The sequence below is a fragment of the Chironomus tepperi genome, unplaced genomic scaffold (assembly GCF_022539635.2).
Source record: "Chironomus tepperi strain 1889 unplaced genomic scaffold, CSIRO-AGI_Ctep_v1 contig_445, whole genome shotgun sequence".
NCBI classification, from domain to species: Eukaryota; Metazoa; Arthropoda; class Insecta; order Diptera; family Chironomidae; genus Chironomus; species Chironomus tepperi.
Genome location: NW_027226567.1, coordinates 1,503,630 through 1,529,303, shown reverse-complemented (window position 1 = coordinate 1,529,303; position 25,674 = coordinate 1,503,630). Strand labels below are relative to the sequence as shown.

The following is a 25,674-nucleotide window of genomic DNA, read 5'->3' as shown; positions in this document are numbered from 1 at the left end:
AAGAAACAACAAAAACTTGTGAATGACGTAATTTGATGGAATTTCTTCTCTTTTTCGCACTTCTGATTTCAATGTTGATTGTCGTTGCTGTTAAGCTATGCAATGAGATGTTTGAATGCATTGAGATGACACACAAAATAGAGAGCCATGAGAGAATTTCAATTGTCTGTGGATTTTATGTGTCACGAATAACTTTTTTTATTTATATTTAATTAAATTGTGCGGCTTGCATTGTGCTGATTATTTACTTTGTCGCTTTATGCTTTATTCATTAGCTTAACTTTGGATCTTTTCACGCTGTGCTTGCGCTTGACATTTGAATGCAATTCTCTCAGGGAAAGAATAATTGTACAGAATGTGATGATCGTGAATGGTTTGGAGTTGTCAATTTGGGGATATTTTATGGTTGTTTGGTGTGTTTTGGATTTGTGGATTGTATTGTTGGAGATTTGAGGTTAATTGGTTGGATGGACATTGTATTTTACATTTAATGAGGGCTAGTTTGGTCTGATTTGCAATAGAATTGAGTCTTTGGGGTCAATTGACCCAATGCAATCTGCAGATGCATCCAAAAGTCAAATATGCTTGAAAATATGAATCTGTCCTCAATAAATGCACGCTAAAATTTCCCAGTGACTCTAAAATTAACCTTCAAAATTAATTATTTAACATCTCAATTGTCAATGTCGGGATATAATTTAACTTTCAATTCCACCAACCTTCCTTTCTATTTAGGAAGTGAGCTGCACAAAAAAACAATTTATTGTCCATTTCCTTGTAAACTTTTTTAATTTATTTAAACGCGTTAATTATCAAATTTATTTTAATTTTCTCTAAAATTTGTATAGACATGATAATTAATGTGAACATTTTATCTTGATTATCACGAAAATTGTTTATCTGCATTGAGACTTCACATTAATAAATTTTGATCGGCTTGTTATTCACAATTTAATAATCAAATGATAATTTTTTGTTGGTCGCTCCGAGCAAGCCTAAAATTCCGTAAATTAATAATCAGATAGTTAAGAAATCCTCACATGGGAGATAAAAATTCAATTGATTGATCTATTAAGTAACTCTTGACTAATCCTCAGACAATAATAATCTATACGTTATTACTGTTATTATTTCATAACAATTATCAGTAACATTTACTGAATAATTTCTTCCCCGTGGCTATATTTTACTTCTTTTTTGATTGCAGTCAATTGAGTTACTCAATAATATTACAATTCAATCAACTTACGACAATCTCCTTTTTATTTTCAATCTCTTATTTTTTTGCGGGTTATGGTTGTAATAATTGGAGCATAAAAATATAAGTTAATGTGATAAATAACTTTATTTTTGGTTCGGTTCATAAGGTTAAGCATTTCGCTTTGGGGCATTGATTATGTCTTCATTGAGAGGTTCGGGAAAAATGAATTACATTAACCATCCTATCTTAATCTTCATTCTTTACAAAGGATAAAGGATCACCCTACATTCAATATCATACAGCTTTTGATCCTTCTCTTTTTTACTTTTTTATTTACACCAGCAAGTCACGCTTTATCATCGTATCTTTATTACTGCCATTTCTTTTGTTGAACTTGCTCATGATAAAGCTTACAAAACTACCTAAAGGTTTATTTCTTATGATAATCTTCAATATTTCAATAACAATGATTGTTGTGAACTATTAAGCAGATAAGTTTATGGTTGGGCTTTTGTGGCTTGTGTCTTTTGTGGCTTTTTTGATATGAAAATGAGGAATTGCTTCAGTTTGACTGATGAGTTTAATGGCTTATTTTTGTGGGGATTTGATAAAAAAAAGTCAATGTTAGTGAATATATTTTGTGGTGTAATTTAGTATCAGACACAGTTTTTGTTGTGCTTTATAAGAATCTTAATAAAAATTCTACATTCTTCTTATCAATTCTTAGTCATTCTTTAAGATTTACAGCATTTAAGACCTTGACAGTGCCAATTTTCCTCAATTATCACTTCTTCAATAAAACCCAATTTTTTAAAAGCCTTCCATCATAATCATCACATCAAATTTCATCAAGACCACACACGGATGCTTTTAGCAGCCAAAAATCGTCAGCAATAATTTGTTTAAAGCAGCAAAAAAGCCCGGCGAAAAATTTTTATTATATCATGAGATCATTAATTGTCATTTCAACACACATTGAAAAAAGATTTTTTTTCCCATCCCATTTTGAGAATTTTTATGATTATTATTATTTCTCAAATGTCTCGATCCGGATGTGAATCAGTGAATTGAGAATAAAGTTTAGTTAAACTCACATTAAAGGAATAAATTCTCATAACAAATAGTAATTTTGATAGACATCTCATGAAGATGATAATGATCAATTCTGTGAATGGTGTCAGATTTTACATTTTTTTTCCCTTACAAACCTTTATGGCTGTTATTGTAATTAAAATATTTAAATAAAGACATAAAGCGTGTTGAAAAAGTCATTGCAATATTTGCCCATGTGTTTTAATTTAAAAGTCACACTTTAAGTCTTTTGTGGATTAAATCAGCTGTGAAAATATTTGTATGCAATTTAAATATAATTGGATGATTTGGGTTACTTAGGTTAGTTACGTTTTGCATTCGCAATTCTATGGAAATATTAGATTTTTTAATAGATAGTTTGAAATTTGAAGTCGTGTACTAAATGATGGTGATTTAGGAAAATTTCATGGGCTTCAAGGATGTGCTGAATTGAATATTTTAATGTTTGGGTAGCGAACTTATTCGGAATTATTGAGAAATGTTGAATTAATGTTCTGGATCTGAATGATTTTCAGGTAAAGGTTATTTTTAATAACTATGCTAGGTTAAGTCGAGTTGGCTGGAGTCAATATACAATTTGAATCGATATTGATTTGATATTGATACTTGCTCAATTACTCAATCACTAATTTGGTTATTTTTTGATTATGCACCAGTATCTGACAATTTAGAGACATAACTAGTCGTTTTTGAATTGGCAGCTATAATTTGTGCTATATACTTCATTTTCATGCAATATAGTAAGTTCAAATACTGGTTTTAATCCTGAGTGCTTAGTACTTGTGCTTGTCGTCACAAGTACACACTAAACCACTTCTAGGAATTCTATATTGACAGGCATCACCATTGACAGCTGAGAATCTCCGGAATCTCCCTTGACTTAATCAATCAAGTCCCTATCGAACGTGATAAATGATTGCACCTTGAAATAATTAATCTTACATTCTGTCAATAGCACATTCCACAAAATACGCTCAAATCTTTAACATATGCGAAATATCATTTCATGAACCTCTCAACTTTAAATGCCTGCATAAAAAATTAAAAATTTAAATTAAGGTAACAACCGTATAAATACACATAGTAAGCACATCATCAATATACACAAAATATTACGAAAAAAGTATCTGAAGCTGCAATTACAGTAACATTTGCTATGATCCTCATCATAATCGTATAAATTAAGACGGTCGATCGATGATCAGTCATGTGAGGCGCCACATAGCGTTAAAACAAAGAGCAGAAGTGTGTATGTGAAATACGAGCAGAATTCATTCAGAAAAATAGAAGAAATCGACCATAATTTACATAATTTATTATTGGAATCTTCATAGTTGAGCTATTTCGTAGGATGCAATTTCGTAATTTTTTCAGCTTGTAGCTTTTGCTATAAATGCACAATGATGTATCGATGAACAATTTTATATGTACGAGAAAGAGACACATATGAATAACAAGTTTTAAGCTGATTACATACATTATTTTAAAGACAAAATGCAACTTCGATATGTGACATGCTTAATTGATGATTTATTTCGTAAGATTTATTTGTAATTTATAGGAAGCTCTGCTGTTGAAAATTCTCCAATATTAATTGATATTTGTGCATTAAAAATTTATAAGGAAGTCAGCAGGAGGCCAGGAAAGGTGTAATTAAAACATTATAATTTGCATACATCTGTTCTAACGCTAATATGAACCCATGTTAAAGATTAATCATACGAGAAATTTAATTAGCTATTAAATAGGTAATAAAATTAATAAAATTTTACTCATTTACAGCGTGTTGATTACTATTGATGATTTATGGTTCTATAAAATATGCAATAGAAGCTAGAATGAGGATATTGACTGGGAATCATTTGATCTTTAGCACAGACTTGCCCTCCCACTTTTTTGATCCTGAATAATGATAAGCATGCTAATTTTAAATCGATTTCCCTGAATTTACGACTACATAGCCGTAAATCTTAGAATACTCATCACTTAAACAGATCTGACGTAATCAAGCTTATTTCCTACTGCCCATAAATTCTCCCTCAAACTCCATGCATCACGAATCAGCACTTCGCATAAAAACTAGCCTCAAAATCTAAACGTCATGACATCCACAATCAATTGCTAATAATTTATGGCAAATTGCTAAACTAGGCAAATATGGCAATAAAAGAAGATTTATATAGCAAGATAGAGTTGTCAACTATATTAAATACATCGTGTATGGTAATTCATGATCATTTTATGGCTGTCAGTTTTGCTACTGTCGATCATGACTTTAAATTCACTTTTTTGCACCACTATAATCATTAATTGTACTCTATGTCCACCTTGAAGACACAAAAATTATTTATTTTAAGTCTGTCTCATGAAATCAGATTGAAGAGCTACAAAGTTTACATCAATGACACAAGTGCGAAGATGAAATACGAATTTAATTAAGACGGTATGAAAATTATTATGTGAAATGGAATTAAGATGAGTATGATTAGAGTTAATAACATAAATACTATGTTGAGCTGGGTGGCGATGAGATTTTTTTGGTTGAAAAATTATTTTTTTTTTCGGCTTTTTTGATGTCTTTGATGGATTTTGAGGTTGTTGGATTGTATAAGATATGAGTTGGTAAGGTGACTCTTTTGTTTAGGGAATTTAGAGGTCAATGGAAGCTTGATGAGTCTAGAATTTTGTATTTTGAGGTTGACACGTGTCACAAATGTCCACAGATTAGTGGTCCTGGATGAATTTGACGCCATGTTGATGGCAAACGCTAAAATGACTTGGAGGTAGCCTAACTGTATCACCAAGACGTGCCCAGTTTACAGCCTCGATATCTACTCATCCACTTCTCTTTAGGCTACCAATCCCCAATAATTTAATCAATTTAAAAACATCAAAACAAATAATTTCACTCAATTCCTTTCATATCCACAAAAGCACTCAAAACAGCACCACAAAAAAGGCCAAGAATAATGAGTCTCATAGTATTCATAACACTATTTTCATTTACATATTTCACTTCTTTGCCAAAACATAATGTTCCACAATAAAAGCTTAAATATTATCTCTTTTCAGTACAGCCATCGACTATAAAAGAAATGAGAAGGAGGAGAAAGAAGAGCGAGTAAAATTGCGCAATCTTCATAATTCTTTTTATCATCATGCTTGCCTGTTGCTCATACATATATTTATATAGAGAGAAAGATATGTGTATGTATACATAACAAAGAAATTGAGTACCCACAAAATGAGATCAGGCAGTGAGTGCAAAGGCAGGCGAAAAATAAAATAAAAAACTTTCACTAGATCGTCGAGTCTCCTTTTGTTTCGTTATATTCAAGTGACCGAAATATGCAATTTTACGCTATTCAGCATCAGCAATGAAAGTGAGAAGTCTTATGCACATTTTTAATAAGCATTGAGATTGGGATCATCATAACAATTTTTATCGATGTTGACACACCAGTCACTAAGGAGAAGAAAAAGAAGATGAAGGAGGTTGAAAGTTCTCCATTAAATAAATTGTCATGTTATGTGTGCTAAGGTAGCAACTGAGAGTTTATTACGTAAGGTCATTGAATTCTTCATTTGAGTTGTGAGTAATTTCGGTGATTTTTTAGAACATGGGAAGTTTTTCTTGCTACTGTAAATTCGAGGGCTGCTTAAGTGCTATAAATTGAAGGTTGGATAGCTTGATAAAAGGACAATTGGCATAATAGAGCTTAATATTTTCTAAATCGAACCCTAATGATGGAAATACAATTAAGCTCACATAGAACTGATGATATGCTAGCTTAAGACCAGTTTCGAACACAAATTCAGCTCTGAATTGACGCCTTGCTTGCCCTACGCTGTATTATCGACCTCTGTGCCTCCACAAATATCCATTACACTCCATTGTAGCTCTTTAATTGCACTGAGCATCAACAAGCTACAATCTATAAAATCAACTTCTTAAAACACTGAATCAACATCCAATTGAAACAGTCAGCTGACTAAGAGTCTCATTAAGAAGGTCTTACTCGATTACCCAACTGAAGGTTGACAATTTGTTAACACTGACTGCTAATTTTTTATTAAACGCAACTGCCGGTCAATTTGTCTTTATGTCCAACAAACTCTTCTCACTTTTATTATTTCAATTACGATGATTACATTAAAAAATGGAAAATTGATTCCATCGCAAAAAAAAGGTTTAATGAAAATCTTCATGTGTCACGCAATCGTGAATCGTGGACGGGAATTAAAAGGAAAGAGATGAGGTAAGCAATGAATAATTTTAATTTCATAATTGACAATAATGGGGAAGTTTTTTTTGATCGGTCTTCTTAGAAATGCATTCAAGTTCGTGCTTCAATTAAGTCATTTTGATGATTGGAAGTTGATGTTGTTGGATATTAAGTTAGTAAGTGAGAAATTATGAATGAAGCTGGTGTTTTTTTTAATTATGGCAATTTTAGAGGTAAAATGCGGAATTTTAGATTGAATGAGTCAAAATATTGACTTTGGCAGTTAATTGATGAGAATCAAGATAGTTCCTGATGTGATTGACATCTTATACTGCTTTAGAAGGTCCATTAAATCCGAATTAATTGCCTCCACAAAACAAAAGCACAAAAGCCTTTCTAGTCCCATTAAGAATTGCTCAAGAACCATAACTAATGAGACCTAGACAATGCTGAAGGCACTTCATATAAAATTTATTGCCTATAGACACATTCCTGAAGGAATTACTGAATTAAAAGCGTCAAGTCATTAATTTAAAGACAACATCTTCAACCATCGCCATAAATCTCTCGCATCTATCAATCTAAACATTGACGTGTCATCAACTTCCTCTATAATCCAATAATGAGACCGAAATTCCATCACATAATAATAATTTAATAGCAATAAAAAAATTGTAATAATAAGACAATAAAAATTAAAAAAAGAGACATGTTGTTAGAAGGAACATTAATTTTTTTTGAGTGTTTGTAACCTTAAGCACTTCCATATGCTAATTTACAATTTCATTGAAGATTATTTAAAGCATTTAGCGATCGAAGCGTGGAAAATGAGCGACGATTCGAGTGTAATGAGGCGAAAGAATTGACAACTAATTACTTCTCAGACTGTAAATAACTTTGGACATATTGCCTGCAACAATGTAAATGCCTGCGATTTTTGTTAATTGAAAAAATAATCCGTTGCGTGAATAGATTCATTGTGTGATATTGTTTATTGTCTTCACATCATTAATTTGGCTCTTAAGTGGTTTAAATTATTTTTGGTGGTTTATTGATGTGGTATTGAAGTGATGAGAAGTAGGAAGGTATGTGGATTTGTAAGAAATAAGTCATTTGAGGCAATTTGGTTGGGTGTCCTAAGCAGTATTATCTAGACATTGCTACATTATAGCAGATTCTTTGATATTCTGAAGTTACAGAAGAGTTTAAAGGATAAACTCAACTTTAGATAGTCTCTATATGCGCTTATAGGTCCATATATTCATTATTCAAGGAAGTATACACTAGCAACCCTTCCAACTTTACAGATCTCAAGCTACACATTTGAATTGATCATATTCATGTTTATCAACAAAAAATTAATAACAATTAATCAAAAAATTCATTAAAAATAATGATTCAACCTAGTTTGAGGATCCTAACCTAAAAATCATTATCTAACTTATAACTATCCAATCTTTCTGTCACATCCAGACTTCATCTCCATAACAATCCTCATACCGAACACAAAAATCCATTAAAACTGCAATATTTCAATTTGATTGATTGGTGCTGACCGGTAAACGACGAAAATCTTTTGTTTCAATCTTTTTTCCCCTTTTTACTGTCGATGTTTAGCTTACTGTATATGCCGCATAGACATCAAGCTCATACATTTTTATGTTTCTTACATTTTACGACATCAAGTCGATTTATTAAGATTGTGATGGATGATGAAGATGTACGATTACTGATTAAATGTTGTTGGATATTCGTTTTTTTGGTGGCCTACTGAACTAACAAGACATTCGCCTTGAGGGCATGAAAGAAAAAGACTCATAGCTAGTGCAATAAGGCATTAAATTACTTAATTGCTGGCTAAAAAACCGTTTTTGATGTAAATTGAAATAAAAATGTTACAACAATGTAGCAAAAAGTTCACAGACGCTGCTTTTTTTGAATTATTGATGACTAAACGTTCCTTCAAACTCCGATTCGATTAATGGACCTCATTTATCATTATTGCAAACTAACGACTATTGTTATCATAATGTGTTGTTTACACATCTCCAATATGCATCCATTACGCATTTATAGGCGATATTAATGGGTGAAAAAAATGTCATTGGATATGACAATTTTTTTACGACTCGATGTTGTTACATTTTAAGACATTAATCACGCAAAATGAGGAAATTCACGATTTTATGTCTTTTAACTTGTTAGTGGATTTGGAGCATTGCGTATGGACATGTTTTTATTGCATTTTATAGAATTTTGGCACTTTTGTCTGAAATTTCAATGCAAAACTTTTTCAAATCACGATTATCCCAGAATGTCACCCAAAATAATTCCATAAATCCCAAATAAAGCAGCAATAAAATGTTCGTCAATAAATGATGAAATGCAAATAAAAACTGGTTTAATGTCTCAACTTACCGGACTCTGAATGGCTTTTTCTTCAGCTGATTGATCGATGTAGCCATTGAAGCAGTGTTTTGCTGACACACAAGCCGAATTTGGTTCAGAACATGGTGTTGGTTGATCGTAGTGACGTTCATTTGGTTGAATATTACAACATGCTTCTAATTCGTTATCACAGTTCTGAATTATCGGACGATGAATGATTTCAGGTGCCGATGATGAAAATTTTATGATAATAATGATGATTAAGGTATAAAATTTTGAATTTTGAAAAGAAAAGAAAGAAGGAAAAATAATTTTGAATAGAAATTTTGTTGATATTGAGTAACCAAAAATAGTAGGAATATTATGAATGGACATGGAAGATTCAACAGTTTTGAATGAATTTTAAGACTAACTTGCCTTTAAAGTTGAATCTTCCATGTTAAAAAGATTAGAATAATGAGATAAGTGTTTTAAAATCTTAAATTGTGATGCTTAATATCCAGGTCAATTGATTAATTTTTAGAATGTTCAGACTAATGAGAAATAAGCCTCAAATTTTGCAACATCCTAAAAATTGCTACAAATCTCCCAAAATTCACAGCAATTTCCACAATTTAAACCCAAAAATGTCATAATCAGTTCCCCAATCAACTTAACATCATGTATGACATTCAATTAATTCTACAGTTCGATTTTTCGTAATTTTCTCCTCACTCATGTCGTCTCCAATAACAACAACATTAATTTTTCTTTCATAATTTACACCAACTCAATAGCAATTTTCATTACAGCACACTCCATGAGCATGATACGAAGAAATAATGTTGGAGGTATTTATCGAATTACATTACACGATGTGATTGAAATTTAATAAATTGATAGCCATCAAAATAATTTTGCATGCATGACAACGATAAATATTCTCAATTTTTTAAAAATTATTTTTTTCCGGGATCAATGGTTTTTTGGTCTCGTGCGGTGCAGTGTTTTGTTGGAGATGCTGTAGTGATTTATGGAATTTTGGAAGGAATTCAGCCCTTTTTGTCATTTTTCATGGCTTTATTGTGATTTATCTCAGCAATAGCCTTAGATTCTCACACAAAGGCAAAGATTTTGAGCTTCAGGATCACAAATAAGCCTTAAAACTTGAACTGCGCTTCAAACTCAATTTCCCAACTTCCCATACATTTCCACATTCATTTCAAGCAAGAAAAAAATCTTTTTCAACAAATAAATCCCAGAAAGATTGAAGAGGAAGAAGAAGTAAAAAAAGTCATAAAGTCAAAGACTCAAAAATAAAGTCATGAATTAAATTACATAATTATTAATAACAACAATAATCTTTTCTCGTTATCCACATGCTTTTAACTTTGTAGACCGTGAATAAGAATATTATTATTCATGAGTTCCAAGAAACCTTTACAACAAATATTTTAAGGTACATCATTAATTATGCTTGTAAGGTATTTCGAGATGTTTGCGAATTCTTGGTATAATTATAATTGAGAATCTATTGAGTTATTGGAATTTACAAATCTATTATTGATTTATAATTGGATTTGAGTGGTATTTTCTAGACTATTGTGGATATAATTTGGTTTAAAATAGCTTGAAATGATTGAAGATAAGCTTAATAGATTGAATTTAAGGCGCTTATTGATGTAATGTACATTTAAGATTTGAATATTATGTATTGTACATAGCTGAAAATCCCTTGTTACAAATGAGAAGTTCAGTCTGTTTTGGAACTTCAAAATTGACTCAAAACGCAACCTTAAGCTAAAAGTTGGTAAGAATGGGAACATTAATGAGCCTATGAACTGAGACAAGGCTCTGAAGAATAAAGCCTGCTATTGTCTATGTGCTGCAATGTGTGCCTTAGTAAATAACTAAACAATTAAGAACTCAAAACATACAGCAAGCCAATAATCCAAAAAACCCAAATAACTACCAGCATATATCCAAATTACGCTATTACAAACACTGACTCTTCTAAACCAATTCAAAGAACTTCAATGCGTGAACAGAGCGGATCTGTTTGTTCAACGCTTTGGAATTCCACTCAATAATAAACAATTCGATTGATGTTCAATTGGAGAAACACAAAATAAGCAATCGTATTAAAAAATAAATTTTTATCGCAATTACGTAACCGATCTGTTGCGAAAAACTGGTATTAATAATAATAATAACAGCAATCATCTCGTGAAAATGTGCCTGCACAGACATCAAAACAATACAAAAGATGATGCTTGAAACCACCGAAAAAAAAAAAAATGTGATCTTGACATCCAAAAAAAAAGACGTTTAAAATATATGAAGCAGACGACAGAGACGGACATAAAGCGAGACAGACAATAAATTTAAGTGAGAAAAAAAAACAGTCACATTGGAAACAACTAATGATGCAAACAATAGCGCATCAATACAGTATGCTTGATTGCCTACAAAAACATGTGTTGCATCGTGAAGTTTTTTTTATGTTCACATTTGTGCATAAATTAAAGTCTAAAATGCTTGTCATGGTGATAAATATAGAAGTTTAAATATCATGTATGATTGGTTTTTGACGAGATTTATGAGACGAAGTATAAATAGATGTAGGCAGTCTGAATGTTTGCTTTTTTTGATGTTTTGATTTTGACAGATGGAAGTAGCTTGGATGTGAATTGAGAACTGGAAATATTGAGTGATTTTTGGTATTTATTTCTGTACGTAAGCTTTAGAATCTTCATTCTAAATCACTTCCAAACACAGTAAACAGCAAAAGACACGATCACATCATAAATACTCGACAGATCCTAAACAAACATTGATGCTAAAACGCCAATAAAAATCGCCATAAAAAGCATCCTCAAAAATCTACTCAAAGCAATCCGAACCAGCCATAATCTTCTTTAATTGTCATCATCCGTTCCCCCCATCAAGCAACAAATAAAAAAAATATTCCGAATATCTGCATCTTGACATTTTACACCACTCAAAGTCCATGCAATGCCTACAAATTATTTATACTTATTTTTTTTTGCAAGAAAAAATTGTAAATTGTCTACAACAGAGATCATCAGATATCATGTCATGTTATGTGATTCGCTTGTTATTTTTTTGTTTTCGGTTCCATTCCATTCTCAAAAGATTAATTGTAAAACATTTGAAAATGACTATAAATGAACAGTAATATTCAATTAAGCACTTTTCATCGTATTCACGTGAATAAGTTTTTTTTTGCTGCTTTCTTGACTAGCTGCTTACTTTCAATATCGTGTACATCACGCAATCGATATCTCTAGAGAGTAGGTGAGTGGTGCCAGCTAGTTCATTTGATATTTCACTTTTTGTTTTTTTTTTGCTCGCTCTTATAAAGTTTATCTTATTTAATGGCAATCGAAAAGTCTATTTGCAATTCAGCGTTCATTTATGTGCATTTGAAATGAAGCATCGCGGAATATTTTTTCTCTGTGTTTTTAAGGTAGATGATGTTGTGTATTGCACAGCACGCGTCGTCATGGTTATTGTAATGATCGGGTACCGATATAAAGGTGATTATACGCCTCGAGTTAGATGCTTCCGAATTATTACTAACTGTGCAATCATCGTCGATTACTTTTTTTGTGTGATTTATTGGAAAAATTTACAATTTCCTTTAAAAAATGACTGAATAAAATTATATAAAAGTTATGAATGTGGATTTTTTTTCAAATGCTCAGGATGTGGGCTGTTATGTCATTCAACTAACTGTTTACAAGCATGCTATAAATTCTCAGAATCAATAGATTCCGGATGAATAACAAACATTTTAATAGCTTCAAAATATTGATGCTAAAAGTTAGATATTCTCAGGTGATAAATACTCAAAAACATCCAATAATATTTTGTCTAGCCTAGGTCATGTTTATTTGCTTAAAAAATACTGCCTAGTCAGCATCAACAAATTAGCATAGATCAATAACAGGATTCTATTTTGGCATATGACGAGTTTGTCTATCGATAATAATAAACACGGCAATTTCCATAGACCAACATGATAATTAATGACGTCGTAAAATATTTCTATCTATATACTTCTTATTATCTTTTAGAAAATCGTAAACAAAAATTCTATTTCGTTGAATATTTTATAAACTAATTTTAGAATCAAAACAAAAGGAACTATGAACTTGAAGTTTGTGTGAACTATCCCGGATTTTCTTTAAATATTGAGTGACAAAAAAAGAATTTAATTCCAGAAATGTTGAAAGACGAAAAAGGCATCAATAAAACGCCAATAAAACGTGAATGTTGAGCTTATTTATGATTATGTCCAGGATTTAAAGACAATAAGCGCCATGAGCTGTTTATTTTATTGCCGGGAATGTTTTGGTGACTAGTTTTGATTCTTATTGATGACTTTTTGGTTAGGATCGGCGCTTGAACAGGATGATGCATTTTATGGGTTTTTAATGAATTATTTAGGCAAGTTAGCACCAAACTAGTGACAAATAATCAGAACTCGAAGTCGACGCGAATTTTTTATGAAGTTCAGATGACTTTAGTAATACTCTTGGTACAGTTACATACCCAAGTGGACAAGAATACGTTATAACTAGCTAAAGGCAAGCTCATGTCCTTTTCTAACCTATTCTTGTCCACTCGACGCCATTATTAATCCTTTCCATACCAAACCATTCTCAAATTCCTAAATTACCTCATCACAATCCCCTCAATAAATCCCAAATTTTTCCCACCGAAAAAAAAAACAATAAAACATTCTAAACAAATAAAGTGAGTCACACAGCAGCAAGTGTAATTAGGGTTTCTGGAAGCGGTTTTCCAAAAACCGCAAAACCGCACTTTTTGACCCTAAAATGCGGTTTTTAAAAAACCGCGGTTTTGAATGAAAAACCGCAGTTTTAGAACTTTGTATGGAAAAAATTCATTTAAATCCAAAAAATTTAAATTTTTGAAGATAATTTTGAAAATAAATTAAAATTTTCTATTAACTTGAAAAACTGGACTAAAATCTTGCAAACTGGTAAGAACAACTTTAATTTTAAAAGTTTTTACAACAAATAATTTTTTTGACTATTTTATCAACCAATTTGGAACTGAATCTAAATAAAATGGAGGAAAATAGAAAGATTTAATACTTTTATGCATAAAACTTCAAATACAAATTTTTTAAAAATTTCATACATTTGTATGAAAATTGAAAACCGCAAAAAACCGCAAAACCGCGGTTTTTGAAATTTTGGAAAACCGCAAAACCGCGGTTTTGAGAAAACGCGGTTTTTCAGAAACCTAAGTGTAATTTATACAACACCTCACATTGCTCAAAAGTCAAACTGATAGTGATTGATGAGCTTTTTTGCTCATAAATCTTTCTAATGTTTCTTAATATTCCCTGCTGTGCATCAATTATCACTTGATGTGCAAAAAAACTTGTCAAATCAAGGAAACGAGGAAGATTCATGAATATTGAAATTCATACCGTCCGTTGTGGATGGTGGGATAGCAAAATTGATATTATGTAATGATCAAATTTTATTTTTAGACTTATTCCCGGATTTTAAAGATGAAACTGCCCGTGAGAATTAAGGAATGATGATTTTTAAACAAGTTCTATGACTGTGAACAAAAAGTTCAAGGAGGTCAGTTTACTCTAAAATTAATGATCCTCAAAAACAACCGAAAAATCGCTGCAATTTTTAAAAAGTCATCCTTCTAATTGAAGGTCATATCCATCATGATATCTCAACCTTTTAATCTTATTTACTCCCGAATAGCCTCAATCTTAAAAAGTGCTGCAAAACAACAACTTGCAATCTCAAAATTTGATGATTGATGGCATTACTGGCCGTCCATACTAATTTAGTAATTTCAGACCACACTTTTCCATCCAAGTCATGATCGTCCCTCCCCAATGATAATTCACTCATTCATTATAATTCAATTAATATATTGGCATCATAAAAAACATTCAGAAGGCTCATCATAAAATTTATTATTTAATGTTAAATTTACTTACATTCGCTTGACTCTGCACTAATCCGAGGTCACTTTCGCTAATGAAACCGTTACGGCATGCATTTTTTGGTGCACATACTTGACTTGCGCCATAGCATGGTGTTTTTGGCACGGGACGATACTGTGAGAAGGATTGGCTGACTGTTGCGTCTGTCATCAAGCTATTTACTTCATTTGGTGTGCCTGAAAGGGAAGCCATTTGGGCATAAATATTGGAATATTGTTGTGGTTGGGATTGTGGCTGTTGTTTTTGTTGTTGATAATGTGACTGTTGTTGTTGGTACTGTTGTTGACTTGCAAATACATTTTGCATAAATGGATTGTGAACGTATCGATCGTTTCGTTTTGTGTGAGCTTGTTGTTGTGTATTGTGTAAAGTGTTTTGTGATAAGCAGCCGCTTCCGCAGCCACTGTTTTGTGTATTGACATTATCTGATTTTGAAAAGGGCGAAAATGGTGTATCTGCCCACCAAAACTGCTTACTAGGATTTTGTACGTTCTGTTGTTGTTGATATTGTTGTTTTGTGAATGGTTGTCCAGCAAAATTTCCATTCGTGTAGATTGACTGGTGAGGATTATTTAAAATATCACGAACATCTGCGCTGGTGATTGCTGCGAGGCCTAATACAAAGGCCACTAAATGCACTTTCATCTAGATTTAAATAAATTAATGTCTTTTATTAGCATTTCATGTTTAGGTTATTAGAGATAGTTATATTGTTTTGTAGCAAAATTTGTTGGATGTTGAATGATTTTTAGGATAGTTTCAGTTCAAATGTAGATTTAAAAGCTAAGTTTAGAAGAAAATGGCTGATTTGAAAACCACGTGTTTTTTGGGAAAATTAATTTTTTTAGGTTATATTAGAACTTTACTAATTTTTAGGTTAATATTATTATTTGCTCACTCAAGATCATCAATTTTGACTAAAATTTTCATTTATTAAAGCTTCCCAGAAAGAGAAATAGGAAGTCAAAAAGCCGATGTGAGAAAACAAAAATGTCTTTTTTAACAGAAATGCTTGCAAATAATGTTAAACCATTGTTAAATCCATAGAAATTGCAATAAATATAATAACATCATTTGATCCACAAAGACCCTTGCATTTTTTTTATTGACATTTAACCTTTTCAAACTAAACTTTCTTTAAAGATGTTTCTTTTATATAATAAAACATAAAGCACAGTCAAATAAACTGAAATCTCATTAGAGTGAATTACATTTATACTATAAATGCCCGAACTATTCTTCTGTCTGTATAAATATACTGTAAACATTGTGCATACAAAATGGTAAATGAGCTGAAAGACAAGAAACAGAAAGAAGAGGAGAAAACCTGTCAAAGGGCTCATCGTCATGTCCATAACAATGTAAGTACATATTAAAATATCACTGTATACCATAAAATATAAAAACAAGTGAGAAGGAGAAGAAATGTTGCATTATATAATTAAATTTACTATTTTTAAGCCTGCAATTGCAGAATTGTGCGACACTACACCATGAACTTTTCAATAGGCCGATCGAATGGATGGAAAAATTGATGCGCTTTCAATTGTCGTAATGTCGTTTCTGACCTTTCATCTCTTTTTCGTTTTACATGAAAATAAAGCCTTCTTCAACACATTATCGGATTTGCGAAATCGGACATGACACAAGGAAAATGAAAATAAAAACCAGAACATCAGTGCGTTACAGTTTATGATGTTGAGACTGAAGAATTTCAAGGTGATACTCCGAGGAAGATCAGTGAAATCGTAATCAGACATAAGAAATTGTCAACCTTTGAACTTTTGTCTTTTTAATTAAATAATCAAGGCTGTTGGGACTTCGCTGTTCAGTAAAAATTTATTTTAATCCCTCAACTGTCCAGCTTGCATCCACAGAGTCGTTTATTGGCTATTTCACTATGCATAATTAATGAAATTTTTTATTTTTTCACAACATGCAGATGATTGCAGATGAATGGACTAAAGTTGTCGAACATGGATTGTAAATTTAATGGGAGCAGAAATGAAATTATATTTTTGGATGGCAATAAATGAACTCTTTCTTGATATTTTGATGCTTTATTTTGGTAGTCTTAATGGACTATTATGTTGATATATGTTTCGTAATTTGAACTATTGATGTGAATTAGATTGAAGTCTAATGCGAATGTTTTTGAAGATGATTTAGGATAAAGTTGCAAAAATTTGTAACGGTCATTTTGAATTTAAATTTTTTTCTCACCTCAAAAAGTTTTTCGTCGATTAAAGACTCAAATTAAGGTAAATACACGCAAATTTAGGAAGAACTGTATAGAAAAAAGTGGCAAAAGTCGTTTCTACAAACTTTTGAAGCGAAAACCCAAGCTTTTGATTAGATTTTAATGAATTATTTGAAAACACGTGGCTCTTTAACCTCTAAAAATTTAAACATCGACAGATATATAATTTCTTCATCAAAACAACTTGAATCTGCATCAAAATAGGAAAACACTGCATTATGAAATTATTAATTAAATGCAAAAAAAAAATCATAAGGAAATTTGTGAAGTTTAATTAACTATCCGCCCATAATGTGTTCTTTCACAACTTTTTCTAAGCGCTTCTTAATAATTCAACCATGTATATCATATTTCGATTGATGCAGATGCTAACCGTTCAAAAAAATATTAATTTATATGAGAATATTGAGCTGATGAAACAAATGGTAATGTCATGTTGGAATAGATGAATATCGATAGCTATAATAAGCAAAAAATTTGAACTTAATGTTGTCTTTTTGCCACCATCAAGTCAGGCTCAACAAGGTAATTTGCCTTATTTATAAAACAATACATGTGGAAGCATGTCATGAGCAATTATGATTAAACATGAATATGTTTGTCTATAATTTGCAGCTAATCTTCAACGTCAACTAACATGAGCTTTTGCTATACAGCTATAAAAATTGATGAGTCATGCACCTCAATAATATATTTAACATTAAAGAACTTCCGATTTATTATAAAAAATATTTTGCGATTTAAAGCAAGTAAAATTCGTGATTTTTAAGATCAACTCATTATGGAAGTCGTGATTAAAATATATTTTATAGGTTTTTATGTAATAAAAATGAACACTTTTCGGTAGAGCATCATTATGCGCGCCTTTTCAATATGGTTGTGTAAACATTGAGGTTGAACTAATGCCTCCCTTCAGGGGTCAATAACATAACACTGCTGCGGTTTTGTTTCAGTTTAACTTCATTTTCATGTATTAATAATGAATGTTTTTGTACGCGATATGGCATCGAGTATGTAAATGCATGAAATGTAAAGGAGGAAAAGGAAGAGAGAAAAAGTTCAAGGGCTAATAACTTTGAGGTTTGGAGGATGCATTGCTGTTTTTAGGGATATTTTGTTGAATTTGGCGACCTATATTTTAAGAATTTTAATGCCGTTCCTGAATTTTATGGGCAACATTCTCATAAACCTCTCAAGAGTCAACCTCACATTGCACCAAAAAAAATTAAGTTTTTATTTACCGTTTCATGCTGTTATCAGTAACGGTTTTTGATTAATTGCCGAAAGTGGTGTGTCTGATCCACATCAATATGAAATGAAATTCTTTTCAAGTCAGAGAAACTTGCTCGTTTTTTTTCTGGTTTTTTATTTCAACCTGCTTTATGCCTGACTGTGTAGGGCTATCGAATTATTATTATGCCTTTTTTTTTACATCGATTAAACAGGATTTGTTTTTACGATAAATGTAAATGAGAAACTTTTTTTATTTGGGATTTTTTTATGCGTGAATTTAACTTTTTCTTTGCGATATTTTTTAAAAAACATTTTTAATGAAAACATAATCTTAATATGAAGATTTATGTTGAAATGCATTATATTGGCAATGCTGAAAATTATTTGGAGCATTTAAACACATGTAGGATGCGACAACTGACACAATATTGTTCATGATAACGGTATTTTGGGTCTAATTTGGCAAATAAATGTCATTTATCGACTAGAGTCATTTATCGACGAGATATTCAGGTTGACAGACTATGAAATATTTTTATGTCTGCAAGGATTCACGATCATTAAACGAAAGCGATGACAAGGGTCGAAATTTTGTAAGATGGAATTTTTATGACTCTAAAAAATTTTAATGACTTTTGGATATGAAATTTGATAAACAGCTACTTTTTAATCTGTTTGGATAGTAAAACTTGTCATTATGATTTTGACAGATATTAAAAAATATTTTATGAATTATTAAAAAATTTCTTAGCAAAATTTTCGATTGGAATTTACATTTGCGTAACATTTGGGTGATCTTTGAACTAGACTATCTTTGCTGGAGCCAAAAATTTCACCAAACTTTACATAATCAAAATAATTAATTTCAATTACACAACGACCTGCTAAATGCCTTTAAAAGACTTTCTTATCAGTTTATCAGTTTTGCTCTGGACCAAAAAAACAAAAAATCAATTAATTTTTTTACATCATAAATTAATTTACATCTTCATTACTTTTTCTCGTTACATTCTCATAATTACTGACGTAATATTTTTCGCCAGTAAATAGCAAAAAATATTACGTATTTTTACATATGGATGCAAAAAAAAATCATCTCCATAGAGCTGAAAATTGTCGTCAACCTTTTATTATAATTCCATTCCATTTACATTCGATATTTTCCATTAATGAGCAATAATTTAATCTCAGAATTTAATTGTAATTAACTTCCACGCTATTATTTCAATACTTAATAGACTTTTTAGCTGCTTTGATCGAGCGGCTAGATGACAGTTTTAATTTTTTAAAAAGGATTTTTAAAATAACATATATAAATTGAGATAAAGAAGTGAGGAGGTCGCAGATGTGGATGAGGATATTGACATGGGAATTTAGTGAGGAGAATGTGGATTGTTGATGGCTTTTATGGAATGTTTGGAGTGTAAATTTGTTTATATTTTGATGAAAACAAGATGAAATTTTGAGTTTTTTGAGTTAAGCAGAGCTAGAACTCGGATTTTGTATGAAAAAGTCGACTCAACTCCATATAAAATTCGAGTTGATTTCTAGCTCTGGGCTCAAGGAACAGAGGCTGTCTAGCGATGTTGTCCAGAAGACTAGACACTAATTGAAGTAGAAGCAAATGAGATTTGAATTGCAACTTCATCAATCACACTTGTCGGCACCAATTTAATCAGACACTAAGTAAACATGAAAAACATGAAACCCCAATTGTCTTTAATTACCTAAGCATCACTCAGACTTAGTCATTAAATCCAAAATAATTCAAAATATTGTCTTCAAAAACTGTTCAAACAATACAATGCAGAAAAATACTCAAAATCACAGTCTAAAAATTACATGAATCTACCCAATAATAACGTAAATACCAATCATCTTGATCTAACATTTACTCAGTCATTAAACAAGAACTGCTCTCGATTCTCCATATGAATCATCGGCCTTACTATTTAAAAATCTTAGAATTTCCTATTCACAAATATGATCATATTCAGTAAATATTCATAATTCGTAGGTGGAAGATATTTTAAGAAATCCAATCTCTAATAAGCATTGAAAGCAAGATCTGAATGTGTCGTTAAAATATTATTAATTTCTGCAAGTTTGCATTAATTATTTTTTGTCTATAAGCAAACTGATGCTCCTACGTGATGAATAATGAAATTATTCTATTTTCTAATGACTCAATACATTCACACCTTTTGTGGATTTTTCTACACATTTCATTGGCACCTTATTGAGATTTATATTATGCAGAAAATGATGTCTGTCATACAAATCATTGAATGAATGTAGAAATGGAAGTGTTTACTGTTTGGTAAATAAATTGATGTTTACTGGAAGTCTTAAGGGTATTTTGTTGATTTTTGTGTATTTATTGCTTGTGAGAATTGCATGTAACGGTCAATAAAGTGTATGGACTTAACTGAATGTGGATGAATTTACTGGGAATCAAAAACTACTTCACATCCATGACATAACACCTCATAAACCTCAATCGACTCCAAAAAATTCTCAAGAAAATCTTCACTCAAAATTTATTTGCATTTAAATTGTTTTCTAATATAGAAATGCTGTAATAAATTAGGCAACAATTAGCCACTTCCAGTGCGAAACAATAAAAAAGCCCATTTAAATTCATGAAGAAATATCCAAACGCTTCCATTCAATTCAATTCAGTTCCATAAATTATTTCATCTCTTTACTTTCTTGCAAATCTCATTTATTTAATGTCTGTAACTAGGTGGACATGCCTTTGGAGGTTGAAAAAAAAAGTATATTATGAATGAGTTTTAAGTCGAATAATCCAGGATATTTAGTCATGCTTGTCATAAATTACTTGACTTTTACTTTACGGAATTTATGAGTTCTATTTTCTGCTGATATTTATCGGAATTATTAATTTCTTATGGACTATGTCCTATTTTAATGTAAGACGGATAAAATTTATATTTCTCAATGAGATTATGTGGAATTATTGAATGACGTATGGATTTACTTTAGATATGAAGAACTGATGTTATTATTTATATGACTCAGCGTAATTTCTAGAAGTTCGTGAGCTTCCATTAGCAAATAGCGAACAAATAATATTAATTGAATGTTAATTATAAGTTTGCGAATTAATTTGTCCTGTGGCGTTTTTAAATCCTTTTTCTATCAATCATAATTTGACATAACTGAAGTTATATTTTTTATATTTTTAGATCTTAGTCATAGAATTGAAAAATGAGGTCTTTTTGGGATTTTTTGTATGATGACAAGTCATGTCATGAAAATATGTAATTTAAAAAGGATTAAATTGACTTAGAGAAGTCGTTTGAAGTTTTATGGTTGTTGGGGATTTAAATTGAGTTTGATGGGATTTAAAAATTTTAAATTGAAGATATTTGATTTTTTTTAAATGTATTTCGTGAATAAATGGGCATTTTTTGAAATTATTGACGTAAATTCGACGATATAAGATTTCAGTATTGCTTACAGTAATACAATTGACAAATTGTTGAAAAATTAGGCAAAATTAGTAAAATTCACAAAATTTTTGAAACATTTGAATAAATTCAAAGATCTTTCACAAAATTTACAAATTCTTTTCAATTTTAGAAAATTCTGATTTTTCAAAATTTGGATTTCTAATTATTAACTCGTAATCAACTCGACTTTTAAATTGAATTAAACTAGTCTCGAGACTCAGATTTTGTAAGGAAAAGTTAACTTGAGTCAATTTTTTCGTACAAAATTTGAATCTCGAAATTTCTTGAATTTAAATTTGAGTCTCGAAAATTTTGTTTGAAAAAGTTGATTTGATTTAACTTTGCCTTACAAAATCCGAGTTTCGAGTTGAATATTCCATTCAAAATTCGGATCAACTTCGATTTCTGATATCAAAATAATATTAAAATTCTTTTAAAAAATAAGAATAACTGAATTTATTAATTAAAATTAATTCTCAAAATTAACAAAAAATGCTCTGCAATCTTACTCAGTTTGTTCTGGATCCTAATTCAGTATTTTGTTTGAATTTAAAACATCATAAAGTATAACTTGAACTCATTCACTTGAACAAATTAAAAATTTAATTCAACTTTTTTCCTTCCAAAATTCGAATAATTTTGTAGATTATAAAGCCATTAAAGCTAAACTTCTTAACTTCATTCTTAATGCATACTTACAATCCCAATTAATTCCATAAAAACTTCAATCCAACAAATTTTTCCAACAAAAAATAATTAAACTAAATATTCAAAAATGTTATGCTTACTTTGATTTGTAAAATATTTTCGTCACTTCCTCAGAAAATAAAAAGATCACAGAAATTTTCGACCAAAAACTTAATTGAATGTTAATTTTATTTGTACGAAATTTTTTTGTGCAATTTTCACTTTGCCTTTTTTAGGAAATTGTCACTTCTTGTTATGCACGTACACTTTTAGCACACGCAACCATAAAAAAAGTTCACCAAAAAATTTAACTTATTTTTTCCTTTAACAAAAATTCCTTGTAAGTGAAATTTTTTTCAACTCACTTTACAGAAAAATAATAAAAAAAATTTTAATCTTTAAAATGAGAAAAATAAACGCAAATGTCGCTTAAAATTCAACACGATGAATGAGCCGCAGGCTTGCGAATTTATGTCTTTTATAGATGAGTCCGTCTCGTGCGGCAGCAGCAACAATGATCATACTGCGAAAAAAACACAACATTACTCTCAATTTTTGTATCCACGACTTCTCTCTCGCGCAAAAATAAAATTTTATTTTCTCAGTTCATCTTAAAGGCATCAACACGCAGCGATGCAGACTCAAAATCTTTTTGTCATTTCTCAATGAAATCAAAAGTTTGTTGCATGTTGCTCGCATCTCTTGTAAATTCAACATTGAGTTCAATGTTTTCGGATGTTTCTGTTTATCTGCCAGCTGATGAAGTGCATTGAGAGGAAAATTGAGAGTGAAAAAAGGTGAGGAATGAGAAAGAGAGTTGCATCTGACTGGATTGTTGGTGAATTTTTGTTGAAAAAATGTTTTTGGGATTTAAAGTTACTTTTATTTTGGATTTGGATAGAAATGTTTGGTGGAATATTTTGAGGCGCGTGTTTTCAACCATTTCTTTAATTTTGTTGCATTTGGTATCTGGTACATGGATTGTCTGAGCTTGGGTCTGATTTCTCTGGAACTGGTATTCCACTTTGTCATAATAGGTGAACCGTTGCACTGTTTCAATAGTATCATATCATTGAAATTGGAGAAATGAACCACTGAGTCTTACAACATTGGTAAACGTTGAGATTTGTTGGAATAGGATTCTTGAAATGACCTTTCAACTTGTGAATGCAGTAGTAAAGGGGATAAAGAAGAACTATATTCTATGCACACATATGGCGCTTTGTCATATAAACGAGTAATCGCCGATAAGAGCATGCGACCGGAAATCTCCTTCAACTCCCTATTCATAATATCAAGACATATGGAATTAAATTCATGATTCAATAAAGCCTCAGCAAACAAATGAAGAGGAAACATCAAAGAATTGCACAAAAAATTCACAAATAGGACACAAAAATCACTTGATTCACATTCCTCAAGACAACGATGTATTTACTAAAGTTGACTAGATTGTTGACATGGTTTTACATTTTCGAATCCGGCTTCTGGTAATTGCTGTTAATGAAAACAGATAGTTGAACGTTCTTACAAGGCTTTGTATTGACTTGACATGAAGATGGTTTAATTCCAACAAAGGATTAATACAAGATTTCTTTCATGTCAGTAGACCAAACAAGACTTAATTAGAGTACACAAAATGTTACAGTGTATTTCATAACAAATGAACCATTACAAATTTCGAGCACTAAAATCTACACGCGTCATTAAAAAAAATTCCATATCCATTCACAATGCATTAACGACAAAAAACTACATCACATCATTCAATTGCATTCAAATGTGAAGATTCAATCTCAAATTACAATTTCCCTCTAGGGCACTATTACGTATGTCATACATATTCACTTACAAGTACCGGTACCGTCTCATTAAGCACTTATCATTTCAAAATTAATCATCTCAATAGCTTACTGACAGTAATTTACTTCTAACAAATAACTTTTTACATACAAAAAAACATTTTTAATGATGTAAACTCCTTTTTGGCATGCTGCCCTAAAGTATTTAACATTTTCACTGTCGTGTTAAAAATTTAAATTAATTATCGATTTATGACGGGAAATAAATCGATTTTTTATGGCAATTTGTGGTGATAATGGAAGAGATTCGATTAGTTTTGAGGTGATATGGGTGATTTAGTATGGAAAATTGACTTCCGGATAGGATGACAACGTTTTAATAAATCACATACTTCGTGGGTCGTACAGGTCAATTATGATCCAATTATGATCTCTCTAAGATGCCGCTTGAAACTGGCCCTATCGCTGGCTTCCGCTCGGCAATTTCTATTAGCAAATCAAAAATATTAAAATTCAAGGGAGCTTTGGGGCTAGTTTCACAGTTGTCAGTAAATGTCTGGATCGGATCGAATGGTATGGACCGAATTTACTGCCTGTACAAAGGATGATAAAATGGACATATTCTTTGAGTTTCACTTGATATTCCATTGAAATACAAAAAAGTATGGCAAGCCTTTATTCGATAAGCATAATACAGGAAGGAGGGATAATTTCCAAGGCGAAAAAGCTCCCAAAGTCACCAAAATATCAATTGTCACTAGAATGCAGTACAACTGATTCCAAAAACAAACGATCCTCATGCCCTAACATCAAACCCACAAAATAATACCCAAATAAATTACTAAACAAACTGCATACATAATAATGAAAGCTCATTTAATACCACATCCAGTGCATCTCGTCACAAACCGCACAACTGTGCCAAACCCCCAGACAAACCACTGACCCAAACACCTTTCTCTTTAACAAAACATTCACGACAACAAAAAAAAAATGTCATAAATGTCATACATGATCGAAAACAATTATCAAGCAGTAAAAAGACTTTTTATCATCATGCGATGGACACCAAATGAGCTTTTAATTGCCAACTTAGGTGATTACTTGTATTAAATCTCTCCAGCTACTGTGAGTATGTGTCGAGTTAGCCACGATAATTTATAATTTGCAAAGTGATCTAATGCAACATAATAATATAATTAAGACTCGAATCTTTTTGAAGTGCTGCTCATTTGTTTTGAGGACACGGGATGAATTTGGTAATGCTAATAATAAACAGCAACAACACAACCTGTAATA

At 31.1% G+C, this 25,674-nt stretch overlaps 1 protein-coding gene across 3 annotated transcripts in view; it reads right to left on the bottom strand.

Annotated features, from left to right (window-relative positions):
• LOC139098307 (inactive serine protease scarface-like) overlaps positions 1-22,956 on the bottom strand; it is a 45,483-nt gene extending 22,527 nt beyond the window's left edge. The window contains exons 1-4 of one of the 3 annotated variants that reach the window (XM_070650449.1): positions 22,675-22,955; positions 15,394-15,562; positions 14,912-15,093; positions 8,938-9,102 (exon numbers count right to left, since the gene is read on the bottom strand). In XM_070650449.1, the coding sequence (XP_070506550.1) occupies positions 8,938-9,102; positions 14,912-15,093; positions 15,394-15,562 (516 nt within the window). In that variant the 5' untranslated portion in view covers positions 22,675-22,955. Of the gene's footprint in view, positions 1-8,937; positions 9,103-14,911; positions 15,563-22,674 lie in introns of all 3 variants that reach the window. The other 2 variants (XM_070650445.1, XM_070650448.1) reach the window with 2 other exon arrangements.
• Positions 22,957-25,674: the final 2,718 nt, after the last annotated feature.